Source organism: Elephas maximus, chromosome 5, assembly GCF_024166365.1.
Source record: "Elephas maximus indicus isolate mEleMax1 chromosome 5, mEleMax1 primary haplotype, whole genome shotgun sequence".
Classification (NCBI taxonomy): Eukaryota; Metazoa; Chordata; class Mammalia; order Proboscidea; family Elephantidae; genus Elephas; species Elephas maximus.
Window position 1 is genome coordinate 106700853 of NC_064823.1, and position 14804 is coordinate 106715656.

Here is a 14804-nt window from a genome sequence, read left to right on the forward strand (position 1 = left end):
CCAGGGCTCCTGGCGCAAGATTGGCACTGCACAAATATTTGCTGAATGAATGAATGTAACACTGGGGTTGTTCTCACTGTGGGCACACTTTCCAGGGGTCTTGAACCCTCACTATTATTCCCCAAAGAGAGCAGTCTACTAGAACTCCACTGAAAACAATAATCCTATGTTACCTCTTCTAACTTGTTGTGAGGAAAAGGTCTATGTGATGAAAAATGAAATTTCCATTATTAGCCTGACTATGCAATCGTGATGTTAAACTGGGCTCTTAAAGCCTGAGCATAAAATAGCATTTGATGGATAAAAACAACATTACTGACCCCATTTTAGTCTTCAGGTAATGTGAAAGGACAATTTAAGGCTTAAGTGTGCCTTGAGTGGGAGAGAAGGCACCAATGCAGACGTGCTCTGCTCAGGGGCTGGGTACCTAATCAGGAGAAAACATTTTCAAAACATGTAGCTTACAATTGCCATATGTATGTGGTAATTGCGTGATCATTACTTTTTGGTAACTTGGCAATTAACATCTAAGGTAATTTTTTCATGATAACTACAGCCACATTTCCCATACACATTACTCCTGTGTATAGAATGGAAATCTAATTACTCCGGCCCTGGAAAATTGCTTTATCTACCTGCAGGCTAGAAATTGCGAGATAAATCCAAAAAGATAACCACTAAAAGAGAGAAGTCATTCAGTCATCATTTTTCAGCAAACAAAATTAATGTCAAACACGAAAAACATAGCAATTATCCCCTCTCAAAAGCCACATGGATAGAAAAAATAATAAAACAAAGCTTTAAAAAAAAAGTCTGAAAACACGTTTGAAATTCAGCTGAATGGCAGTCCCTCCTTTCTGCACGTTAAGCAGTGCCAAAAATACCCATCTCACCTCTGCTCCGTTCCTGGACAAAAATACCACTCTATTGTGGGCTCTGGAAATCCTGCTGCCACACACTGGAGCTTGCCATTCACAAGCCTGTCAGAAGTCAGGATTTCTGGTTTTGCTGCAGGAAAGGAGAAACGGCCATATGTCAGACTGCTGAAACCTCACCAAGATTTGCTTCGCTCTCGCTCTAATCCCCAGAATCATCATGAGGCTGATGAGCACCCTGAGGGAACACATATTGCTCAAATGAGACAGTCTGCACCAGTGAGTGCAAGGCACAGGCGGGCGGATGTGAGGGCCAAGCCAGGGAAGGCCCTCCCAGTTTGGGCTGCCCGGTGTGGCAAGGACCGTCCACCCTGCAGATGTGAAGGTCCTGGGAGCTCCCTGTTCCTGGAGTGGCTAAAGTGGAGACCCAAAGGCCATATGGTAGGGTTTCTGCTTCAAGTGAGGGGTATCTGAAAGATGCCTTCTAGTCAAGATTCTAGGATCCCAAACTATTCTGAAGGTTGTTGCTGTTTTTAGTTGCCATGGAGTCAGCTGTGACTCAAAGTGACCTTACGTACAATAGACCAAAAGGTTGCCTGGTCCTGAGTCATCTTCATGAGCGTTGGTGTGTTGAGTCGATTGTTGCAGCCACTGTGTATTTTGAGTGCCTTCCCATCCAGGGGGCTCACCTTCCAGGACTATATTAGATAACATTCTGTTGTTAACCATAGGGTTTCCATTGGCTAATTTCTCAGAAATATATCACCAGGACTTTTTTCTTAGTCTGTCTTCACCTGGAAACTCTGCTGAAACCTGTCCACCATAGGTGACCCTTGGTAGCATTTAACATATCGGTGGCACAGCTTCCATTACGGCAGCAACAAGCAAGCCACCACAGTATGACAAACTGACAGACGAATGGTGGTTCTAAAGGTGGAAACTCTGTTTAAAGGAATTCCTACCATCGAAATTTCTAGTTACTGTGGAGACTAGAATGGATGAAATTAGGAGTTACAGGAAAAGAGAAACCCCCATTCTCTTCTAGAAATTTTCTTTTTTGAGAGGTGGAGGGAGGCACAGACCAAGAGCTGAATCACTGTTTAGAAAGAAACCACAATATAAGAGTAAAATACAATATGGACTTTTAACTTTAAATTTTTATCTCAAATGCCAAATATGGGCAGAAAATTAGAAGAGAAAAAGCCAGCCCAAGAGTTTTATTTGCACATACATCTAAACCTGAGTACAATCACCTAAAAAGTAAATTGAATCAGCAGGAACGCTCTAATTTGATATGTCTGTGTAACTACAGTAATCAACTGGTATTTAAGAGTGCCCTAAAATGCTGCAAATTTTTGAAGTTATTCCTAACGTGAAAGGGAGATTAACTTATGTTCAGTTTTTCTAGTGGTAATACACTTGAAGGATTCTAATTCTTCAAGATCATCATCTGTTTGTCAATTCTTTGTACTGTGGAGGCTTGCGTGTCGCTATGATGCTGGAAACTATGCCACCAGTATTTTAAATACCAGCACGGTCACCCATGGTGGACAGCTTTCAGGAGAGCTTCCAGACTAAGAAAGACTAGGCAGAAAGGCCTAGTGATCTACCTTCAAAAATTAGCCAATAAAAACCCTATGACAGAATATTGTCCCATGCAGTGCTGGAATATGAGCCTCTTGGGTAGAAAGGGATTCAAAACACACAGTGGCCACAACAATGGATCTGAGCATACCAGCAATTACGAAGACGGCATAGGACCAGGCATTTAGTTCAGTTGTAAGTTGGGTCACCTTGAGTTACAGCAGACTCGATGGCAGCTAACAATTCTCTGAGAATGAGTAAGCTACACTGTGAGCATGCTGGGGTCAGGGACAGTGTGGTGCTCACCCTGTACGCTTGTTGTTATAGCATTTTTTGTGCCAAATTTGAGTACAGAACTACAGGAGGCCATGTTTGTCGTGGACAGACCAGAATACCAGCTCTATCCACGGTGCCGCTGGATGGGTTTGAACTGCTAACCTTCTGGTTAGTAGTCAAGCACAAACCATTTGTGCCTGTGCCACCCAGAAACTCAGAAAGTACAAAGTCCACATATGGTCCCTCCCCACCAGACACACTGTTTCTCCTATTGTTAACATCTGGCATTCCTATAGTACATTTGGTACAATTGCCGAGCCAGTTCAGTTAAACATTAAGGCTCGATCTTTCTTTTATACAGTTCTAGGAGTTTTGACAAATGCAGAATGTCATATGTTATTCTTTTTTAATCAGAATATCCACTGTTAGGAGCCTTGGTGGTGTAGTGGTTAAGAGCTCAGCTGCTAATCAAAAGGTCAGCAGTTAAAGTCCACCAGCTGCTCCTTGGAAATCCTATGTGGCAGTTCTTCTCTGTTCTAGAGTCACTATAAGTCGGAATCAACTTGATGGTTTCCCCACTATTAACTCCATTTACTATTCCACTCTCTTCAATGATCTGGAAATTGCTTGTTTAAGACAGCGTGATAACGTGCATATATTTTAACCCAATACACTGGGAATTCAACATCAATTATGTTGCAACAGATAAGAAAAAAATATGCGGTAAGAAGGAAAGAACAACAGATCAGGAGTTTAGGAAGTTTTACTTCCCCCAAAAAGGTAACAGCAGTAAATGACATCTTTGTAGAATAACCTCTCAGCACCTCACCTCCTTGGAGGCAAAACAGGTTGGCAGGGGTCCAAGTGTCCACATGCATGGCACACCCACCTGTCACTCAGCCTGGCCCTCCCGATGGGCAGGCCATTTGGTTAATACACACAAAACTGAAACACTCCAAAGCAATCTCAAGGTAGGAGCATCCTTGAAAGTTTGGATCCAATGCCAGCTTTCACAAATAGAGCAAGAAGACGAGCCATCGTCTCGCGAAAGCATCCATCTGGCAAGTTTCATTTAATTATCATCGGCAACTGTGTGATTGGGCTGAAAAAGTGTGTGATTGGGCTGAAAAGTAGGACATAACTCACACACAAAAAGCAGGGGAAACTTAGGAGAATGCTGTTTGCTGGAGACTGCATGCGCCATGCCATGGGTCTCTCTGGAATCAATTCAAGTGTCACCTCCTTTTCCAAGCAAACCCCAACTCTTCCAAGCCAAGTTGGTTGGCCTCTCCTTCCTATTCCTGCAGCACTTAAGACATGTGCCACTGCTATGCAGTGCCTTGGTCTGCCTCCTCCATCAGACTATACTTTCTTAGCACAGAGCTTGACCCATGGCAGGCACAGCAAGAGCTGCTGATTAATATCTCATCCCAAAAAACCAAGTCTCTCACACCACAAAGGAATTCAGTTATAAAGTACAGGTGCACACACACACACACAAACCTAGGAGAACAGCATCATGGCGGTCTTATGTAAGGGGAGGCCACAGTTTTACAACAGTGGGCCATAAGATAAGAAAAACACATGGCCACGTGATCTTTTTTCCTCTTAATACTGAGATTAATGATGAGTGGAGAGGGTATACACATATATGGCAAAGATAACTAGACAATACTCAAACAGGAAAGGAGCCCTGGTGGCGCAGTGGTTAAGTGCTCATCTGCTAACCAAAAGTTCGGCAGTTTGAACCCACCAGTCGCTTCGCTGGAGAAAGATGTGACAATTTGCTTCTGTTAAGATTTAAAAAAAAAAAAAAAACACAACCCTATTATCATCCAGTCGATTCCAACTCATAGTGACCCTGTAGGACAGAGCAGAACTGCCCCGTAGGGTTTCCAAGACTGTAAATCTTTATGGAAGCAGGCTGCCACATCTTTCTCCTGCGGAGCAGCTGGTGGGTTCAATCCACTGATCTTTCCATTAGCAGCCAAGTGCTTTAAACCACTGTGCCACGGGGCCTCCTTCCATAAAGATTACAGCCCAGAAAATTGTCATTGGGTAGTTCTACTCTGCCCTACAGGGTCACTATGAGGAGAAAATGCCTCAACAGCAACAAGTACTCAAATAGGAATCTCAAATTCATAAGAAAGATACGCTCACACCCTATATTACTTTTCCTAATTGCCATAATGCCACGTGACGGATTTTTAGTAGAATTAAATGTTAACAGGAAAAAGTGGCTGAAAAGGAACCTTAAGATGTTAACACTGGTATCTCTGGGTAGGAGGGTTATGGATAGTTTGTATTTTCTTCTTTTCATTTTTTTTAAAACAATGAACATGCAGCTAACAATGAACCTATAAAACATTTTTCAATTAAAAAATTGGAACAACTTAAAATTACATAATGAATTCCATTTAGCTTCAGTTACAAGTGCTCAAAGATCTAAGCCTTCAAGCGTAACACCTGGTAGCAGTTATACAACAGCCGTGGTTGGCAAGTGGTGCAACCTGGCTGGCCTACTTGCTCCTGTGTGCCAAATAATTAGGTAGTTTTTTAAGCCACTATTCCAGGTGGATCATAACCTGAGGCTAGTTGAGCAGCTTTTCTCCTGTTGGGCCTTAGATTGGCCATCTAAGCTCAGAAGGTCCTCAAACTTCAGTGTGCATTAGAATCACTAAGGGAAGAAGTAAAAACGCAGGCTCCTGGACTGTAGCCCCTAGAGATTCAGTAAGTCAAGGGTCTGGGTCAGCAATCTGCTTTCTAAAAGCACCTCAAAGGGACCCTGATCAGGGCTAGGTCTAGGGTGAGGCAAGAGAAGAACCTGTTGTTGTTGTTAGTTCCAGTCAAGTCGATTCCGACTCATGGTGACCCCATGTGTTCAGAGTAGAACTGCTCCATAGGATTTTTAAGGTAATGGCCTTTTGGAAATTGCCAGGCCTGTCTTCCGAGGTACCTCTGGATGGGCTCAAACCACTAACCTTTCAGCTAGTAGTCAAGTGCTTAACCATTTGCACTACCCAAGGACTCCCAGAGATGCATCTACCCATTGCCGGAGGGTTGATTCCAACTCATAGTGACCCTATATGACAGAGTAGAACTGCCCCATAGGGTTTCCAAAGCTGTAATCTTTAGGAAAGCCTACTGCCACATCTTTCTCCCGAGGAGCAGCTGGTGGGTTTCAAACTGCTGACCTTTTCATTAGCAGCCGAGCGCTTAACCACTGCACCCACCAGGGCTCTGGAGAAGAACCTAAGGCACAAAATTCAAGAAGGCACTCACTCTTAAGGTCTTTTAAGCACAGAGTTGGCCCCTGCTAGGGGGTGCCTCCTTAATTTTTGCACCCCAGTCCCAGTCCTGACCCTGGAACTGGTGATGAGAGACCTCATTCCGAAAAGCTAAGTTCCACTGAGTACAGTTTGGCCCGTACATGGGAAGTGGCACTATGGAAATGTTCAATGCATACAGAATGAGCTAGGTATAAATCTGTTTCCTAAAAATGAAAATCTCAGCTCATCTGCATTTTTGAAGTGCCTGAATGCACGGTGTAAGGCATTAAATAGACATTTTGCTTTTAAAGATACATCAGCTCCCTGCAATTCTCCAGGTTAAATCTGAGCTGCGGTTTCTCAGATAGGCTGCAATAAGCGGTACAGCAAATGACAAATTCCCTAATTCCTCCCAAGTTGGAGGTTGAGATAAGCCTAAGAGGTATATAAGTTATGTATTTTCTTTTGAGATAAAAATAGTACCTGCTCCTTTCAAAGCATGGTGGACCTGAATCACTCTGGTGTCTCCAACAACACTGATCAGCTTGTAGGCAGATTTCAGAGTTCTTGTAACCCTGCAGAGAATTTACTGCTTATGCAATTAAAACTCCTAACCATTTGCTGGTTTACTCTGCAGATTTGCAATCTTAAAAATACTCCTTTCCCGCCACCATCAGGTCTATACGGAAGGCAAGAACAAAAAGAATTTTGAAGAACACAGCACAGATAACAAGAGCTGGGGGACGTGAGGGAAGAAGAAACACAAGTAGCTGGTGGGGAAGATCTTGGTTTCATTCATCTGAGTGTGGAGAAGCATTTTTGAGTACAACCCTTCTCATCACTAACCACTTTGACCCAACTCTGTTATAAACCCACATTTGCTAGATACCATAATCAGCAGGACAAAGAACACAGACTTAAGTCTCCAAATAATAAAAGACTAAATGAAGAAGGAATAAAAAGATGAATTTGTTTTCACTGTTCTAAACTTGTTGATATTTAATGGAGATGCAATAACACTTTTCAGCGATTGGTCCCTATCCCTTTAAATCAAATTGCCAGAATGGGTATTTTGAAAACATACTTTGTTTTTTTAATACATTCTGAAAGATAGCCAGAAACTGGCACTTTAATAGAGGTTTGTTCAGTAAATGAAACAAAGCTTGTACTATAGTGTCCTTCACTCAGCTATCTTTAATAGAGCCAAAAAATCGGTTAGTGTCAAGTTGATTCTGACTCATGGCAACCCTATACGACAGAGTAGAACTGCCCCATAGGGTTTCCAAGGCTGTAGACCTTTACGGAAGCAGATTGCCACATCTTTCTCCATCAGAGCGGCTAGTGAGTTCTAACCGCCCACCTTTCTGATAGCAGCCAAGTGCTTAACCACTGTGCTACCAGGGCTCCTTTTAACAGAGTCCTTGGGTGACGTCAAGCACTTGACTAGTAACTGACAGGTTGGAGGTTGGAACCCACTCAGAGGAGACTCAACAGAAAGGCCTGGTGATCTGCTTCTGAAAGGTCACTACCTTGAAAACCCTATAGAGCACAGTTCTCTACACAGGGTTTTCCAGGCTGTGACCTTTTGGAAGCAGATCACCACGTCTGTATTCCGAGGCACCTCTTGGTGGGCTTGAACTGCTGCCCAGCTTGTAGTCAAGGGCTTAACCCTTTGTGCCACCCAGAGAATACTAGCAATTTTTTTTTTTTTTTGAGTCACTTTAAAAAAAAAAAATTCTTCCTCCTAATGAGGAAATATTCTAAACTAGGGTCAGCAAAGTTTTACTGTAAAGGGTCAGAAAGTAAATATTTTAGGCTTTGCAGGCTACATGGCCTCTGTTGCAACTACTCAACTCTATCGTATCACCAATGCAGTCATAGACATTATGTAAGCAAATGGGCATAGCTTTGTTCTAATAAAACTTTATAACTAAGGCCTCCAGCCATATGAGTAGCTACCTTAGTAGCTCACATTCAAGCCTTCCGATGATTGTGGCCCTAGCTAACTCCTTGATTACAACCTCATGAGAGACAGTGCCCTGGCCCAGGAACACCCTGATAAGTCACTTCAGATTTCTGACCCTCAGACACTATGTGTTGTTTTAAGCTGCTAAATTTTGGGATAATTTGTTACAGGGATGTACATAACTAATACACACCCAGACTTGCCTTTGACATAGCTTCTCTAAGCCCTGACTCCAGCTTGGCCGCTAAATATATGGGTTCCTCAACCCAGAATCCAGGGTTCTCATTAGCATCAGAAGAATTGGCTCAAAAACCTTGGCAGGTTTTTCCTGTATTTGCCACACTTTCTGAAAACAGCTAACCTACTACCTTATCATAAATTTTGTTTAGAGGGGGGAAAAAAATAACTACAAACATGGAAATTTGATTTTCATTTCATTTTCATGTGTCATGAAATGCTCTCCTTTAGATATTTTTGAACCATTAAAAAATATAAAAAACATTTCTAATTTCTGGGCCATAAAAAAAAGGTTGCAGGCAAGTTTTGGCCCATGGGCTGTAGTTTGTCAAATTCTTATTCTAAAGAGTCATCAAAAAAAAAAAATCTCCTAAGACACTACTGCAAGAAACCAAAAGAGACATACATAAGTTAAGTGGAAAAACATACCGTGCTCATGGATAGGAAGACTCAACATTGCAAAAACGTCTATTCTACCAAAAGTGATCTACAGACACAATGCAATTCCGATCCAAATTCCAATGACATTTTTCAATGAGATGGAGAAACAAATCATCAACTTCATATGGAAGCAAAAGAGGCCCCAGATAAGTAAAGCATTACTGAAAAAGAAGAACACAGAGGGAGGCCTCGCACTACCTGATTTTAGAACCTATTATACTGACACAGTAGTCAAAACAGCCTGGTACTGGTACAACAACAGACACATAGACCAAAAACCAGTGGAAAAGAACTGAGAATCCAGACATAAATCCATCTACATACGAGCAGCTGATATTTGACAAAGGTCCAAAGTCAGTTAAATGGGGAAAAGATAGTCTTTTGACAAATGGTGCTGGCATAACTGAATATCCAGCTGCAAAAAAATGGAACAAGACCCATACCTCACACCATGCACAAAAACAAACTAAGATTGGATCAAAGACCTAAAAATAAAATCTAAAACGATAGACCATGGAAGGAAAAAATAGGAACAACGCCAGGAGCCCTAGTACACGGCATAAACAGTGCACAAAACATTATTAACAGTGCAGAAGAGAAACTAGATAACTGGGAGCTCCTAAAAATCAAACACCTATGCTCATCCAAAGACTTCACCAAAAGAGTAAAAAGATTACCTACAGACTGGGAAAAAGCCTTCAGCTATGACATTTCTGATCAGCGTCTAATCTCTAAAATCTACATGATACTGCAAAAACTCAACTACAAAAAGACAAATAACAAAATTAAAAAGTGGGCAAAGGATATGAACAGACACTTCACTAAAGATGACATTCAGGTAGCTAACAGATACATGAGGAAATGCTCAGGATCATTAGCCATTAGAGAAATGCAAATCAAAACTACAATGAGATTCCATCTCACTCCAACAAGGCTGGCATTAATCCAAAAAACACAAAATAATAAATGTTGGAGAGGTTGTGGAGAGACTGGAACACTTATACATTGCTGGTGGGAATGTAAAATGGTACAACCACTTTGGAAATCGATTTGGCGCTTCCTTCAAAAGCTAGAAATAGAACTACCATCCGATCCAGCAATCCCACTCCTTGGAATATATCCTAGAGAAACAAAAGCCTTTACACGAACAGATACCTGCACACAGATATTCACTGCAGCGCTGTTTACAATAGCAAAAGGATGGAAGCAACCAAGCTGCCCATCAATGGATGAATGGATAAATAAATTATGGTATATTCACACAGTGGAATACTACTCATCGATAAAGAACAATGATGAATCCGTGAAACATTTCATAACATGGAGGAATCTGGAAGGCATTATGCTGAGAGAAATTAGTCAGTTGCAAAAGGACAAATATTGTATGAGACCACCATTGTAAGAACTCGAAGAATAGTTTAAACAGAGAAGAAAATATCCTTCCATGGTTACAAGAGTGGGGAGGGAGGGAGGGAAAGGGGTTTTCACTAATTAGATAGTGGAGAAGAACTATTTCAGGTAAAGGGAAAGACAACACACAATACAGGAGAGGTCAGCACAACTGGACTAAACCAAAAGCTAAGAAGTTTCCTGAATAAACTGAACATTTCAAAGGCCAGCGTAGCAGGGGTGAGAGTTTGGGGACCATGGTTTCAGGGGACATCTAGGTCAACCGGCATAATAAAATTCATTAAGAAAATATTCTGCATCCCACTTTGGAGAGTGGGGTCTGGGGTCTTAAATGCTAGCAAGCAGCCATCTAAGATGCATCAATTGTTCTCAACCCACCTGGTGCAAAGGAATATGAAGAACACCAAAGACACAAGGTAATTATGAGCCCAAGAGACAGAAAAGACCACATAAATCAGAGACTATATCAGCCTGAGACCAGGAGAACTAGATGGTGCCCAGCTACAGCCGATGACTGCCCTGACAGGGAACACAACAGAGAATCCCTGAAGGAGCAGGAGAGCAGTGGGATACAGACCTCGAATTCTTGTAAAAAGACCAGACTTAATGGTCTGACTGAGACTAGAAGGACCCCAGAGGTCATGGTCCCCAGGCCTTCTGTTAGCCCAAGACAGGAACCATTCCCAAAGCCAACTCTTCAGACAGGAACTGGACTGGACTAAGAGATAGAAAAGAATACTGGTGAAGAGTGAGCTTCTTAGATTAAGTGGACACATGAGGTTATGTGGGCAGTTCCTGTCTGGAGAGGAGATGAGAGGGCAGAGGGGGTCAGAAGCTGGCCGAATGGACACGAAAATAGAGAGTGGAGGGAGGGAATGTGCTGTCTCATTAGGGGGAGAGCAACTAGGAGTATATAGCAAGGTGTATATAAATTTTTGTTTGAGAAGCTGACTTGATTTGTGAACTTTCACTTAAAGCACAGTAAAAATTAAAAAAAAAAAAATCTCCTAATTCCTAGGTTAAGTTGAAAAACAGTGAAACTCCCTGGAGAAAGGCTTCCTCAGCCAGGTTCACTGTGCTCAGTTTACACTAGCACCACTGCAGTGCTGACCAGGTCCAGGGAGGGGGTCTGCACACACATTACAAAGCCATTCTGCTCGCTGCCAAGCAGTGTGGGCTTGTGATAAAATGTTATTTTCCTACTCTGTAAAAGCAGTTAATTCATTTGCCACATAATTCAGAAGTAGGGGAGAAGAGTATTGTTACCACGGATTGAATGGTGCCCCCCAAAAATATGTATTGTAAATCCTAACCTCTATGCCTGTGGTTATAATTCCATTTGGGAAAGGGTTGTCTTTGTTATGTTAATGAGGCAGGATTAGGATTAGTTGTAGGGTCTATCCTGAGTCAATCTCTTTTGATATGTAAAAGAGAAGCAGAGATGGTGGAAGAGAGATGCCAAGCCACAAGAAGATTGCCCAGGAGCAGAAGCTGAAACAGACGAGGGCCTTCCTCCAGAGCCAACAGAGAGAAAAAGCCTACCCATAAAGCCGGCACCCTGAATTCAGACCTCTAACCTCCTAAAATGTGAGAAAACACATTTCTGTTTGTTAAAGCCGCCCACTTGTACTATCTCTGTTATAGCAGCATAACATTACTAAGACAAGTGTGGACACAATGCCCGTAGAAAAAAATTAGGCACCTAATTTTGGACAGCTTTAAATTTCCACCAAATTATAGGTGACCCTGAATATATTTGTAATGAAAGAGGGCTAGTTTGATGTCAGAGTCCCTGGGTGGTACAAACAGTTAAGGCACTCAGCTGCTAACCAAAAGGTTGGAGGTTTTAGTATACCCACAGGTGCCTTGGAAGAAAGGCCTGGTTATCTGCTTTCAAAAAATCAGGCACTAAAAACCTATAGGACACAGTTGTACTCTAATGCACATACAGTCACTATGGGTTGAGATCAACTCAACAGCAACTGGTTACAAGTAATTTGATATAAAAACACACGTGGCACAACTGAAAAGGAAATTTCCATAAAGAAGCTCCACAAATCTAAAACACCATTTTTAGAAATGTATATCGAGAGTTCAGGGTCAATTCTAGCAGAAGTTTATATGGTTCCATAGCCTAACCCTGCTTCTCCTGCTTTTCTACTATAAGCATAAAATAATGGCCAGACCACACAACCAGGGGCAACATCAGGCCTAAATGACCCAGACAGGCTACCTCGTTCTTGAACAACAGGCTCAGCATTTAAACAGACCCCCACATTAGTGACACACACCCCACCCGGCAAACTTTCTTATAAGAGGGAAAGAAAACATGTTACACTTGAGGGGGAAAAAGGAAACTCTTTTGTTCAGAGTCATATCTTTAAATTTTTTCCGAATAGAAGAAAAGCAAGCCCTTCTTTAAAAGGAGGTTGCCACACTATCTATTCCAATTCAAATATCTATAACAATCCTTATATACACAGAGATCCTCTCTAAAAGGAGAAAGAGATATTAAAAGTGTCATATCAAAAACGCTCATAAATTCTAAGCAATTTGAGAACAAAAATGCATTCCAGGCTCAGGAAGAGAAAATAAAAAACAGTTCAGACACTGTCGGATTATCACAAATGAACACACATTACCTATAAAAAGATAAATGTAAAAAAGACAAGTAACTATTTTTACATAAACCAGCTACCCCACCAAGGTGGGAAAAAAATTCCTTAGTTTAGAACTGTCCTAAAAAGCCAGCACAGCGCACCTTTCATGTTATTTGTTCAAGATATAGGAAGATGAAAGACAAGGACAGATTTCAGTATCATCTTCCAGGGACTTAAGCAAGGTCACTCATTTGAGATTAAGCCAGGTAATTATAAACTTTAAAACAACTGTCTAAAAAAAACCCAGAAAACCAAACCCAGTGCCATTGAGTCGATTCCGACTCATAGCGACCCTACAGGACAGAGTAGAACTGCCCCATAGAGTTTCCAAAGAGCACCTGGCGGATTCGAACTGCCGACCCTTTGGTTAGCAGCCGTAGCACTTAACCACTATGCCCACCAGGGTTTCCAACTGTCTAAAAGGGCCCGATAAACCAGAGACTCCATCAGCCTGAAATCAAAAGAACTAGATGGTGCCCAGCTACCACAAATGACCATCCTGACAGGGAACACAACCCACAGTCCCTGACAGAGCAGGAGAAAGGTGGGGTGCAGATCTCAAATTCTAGTAAAAAGGCCAGACTTAATGGTCTGACTAAGACTGGAGGAACCCCAGAAGACATGGCCCCTGGATTCTCTGTTAACCCAGAACTAAAACCATTCCTAAAGCCAACTCTTCAGACAAGATTAGGCTGGACTATAAGACATAAAATGATACTCGTGAAGAGTGTATTTCTTAGTTCAAGCAGATACATGAGGCCAAATGGGAGGCTCCTGTTTGAAGGTGGGATGAGAAGGCAGAAAGGGACAGGAGCTCACTGCATGGACATGGGAAATCCGGGGTAGAAAGGAGGAGTGTGCTGTCACACTACAGGGATAGCAACTAGGGTCACATAACAATGTGTGTATAAATTTTTGTATGAGAAGCTAACTGGAGCTGTAAACTTTCACCTAAAGCACAATTTAAAAAACAATTGTCTGCTGGGTTTCTTTTAAAACTCAGTCACATCATTTCAGCAGCCCATCTCATACTCCATAGTGTCTCAAACTTACATCAGACATGGGTTTAAAAAATTATGAAATATCTGTGAAATGAGATACAAAATGATGCTATAGAAGAGTATTTTATGATATGGAAAAGATGTTCACAATGCATTGTTATTCAGCACCAAAACATCAGCGACGAAGCAATGTGATTTCATTTTTGTAGTTAAAAAAAAATGTTTTTAAAAAAAATGGTCTGGAAGAATGTATACAATAAGGGATATACCAGGAATTGTAATCTATAAAATGTAAATAAGCTTTAAAAGGGGAAATTAAAACTTCCTTGATTTTTAATTTTGCTTATTTACACTTTCTAGTTTTTCTACCTACCACTTGACACTTTCATAATAAGAAAGAATTGTTTTAATTTAAAAGCGCTGAACTACTAACCAAAGGGTTGGCAGTTCAGACCCGCTCAGAGACACCGTGGAAGTAAGGCCTGGCAATCTACTTCTGAAAGGTCACAGACTTCAAAGCCCCATGAAGCAGTTCTACTCTGCCCACATGGGGTCACCATGAATCAGAAATGACTCGACGGCAACTAACAACAATAACAGCATACAAATACTTGCACAAACCGAGCTATATTCCAGTTACGGTGGTAGCAAAGTCTCAGAAGCAAGGAAATAAATCAGAAAGGAGTCCTACTCAGCACTAGATTTATTTAATGTTTAAGATTCCAATAATTTAATATAGGGGTAGGTCTAACAAAATTCACCTAATATGAAAAAAACAAAAACACTAAAAAGCAATCCTCTCAAGCAAAATCAGTAAGTATGTTAGCAGCATGTCCTAAAATTTTTTTGTCCTTAACACAAGTAGGTTTGGATATCCAAGTGTCTGATCAGAGGTTCCTCCCATCTTTTAAAAATGGAAATAGAAGACTAAGAAGTAGGAAGGCATTTCCATTTTTCAAAAAGGCAAAGTTCTAGTACCTTTGCTCTCTTATTTTGTGAAGATCTTCTTGAAAGCAAGCCCACCAAGCAAGGGCTAGGTAACAGTCCCTGAGGCCTCCAGCCAGGTGGGTGATCCAGATGGCTGG

At 41.5% G+C, this 14804-nt stretch overlaps 1 protein-coding gene across 2 annotated transcripts in view; it reads right to left on the minus strand.

Moving 5' to 3' along the window:
* Positions 1-14804, minus strand: part of KIT (KIT proto-oncogene, receptor tyrosine kinase) — a 103185-nt gene that overhangs the window by 19215 nt on the left and 69166 nt on the right. For both annotated transcript variants that reach the window (XM_049886886.1, XM_049886885.1), the window contains exon 8: positions 894-1008. In XM_049886886.1, coding sequence (XP_049742843.1) covers positions 894-1008 — 115 coding nt within the window. The remainder of the gene's footprint in view (positions 1-893; positions 1009-14804) is intronic.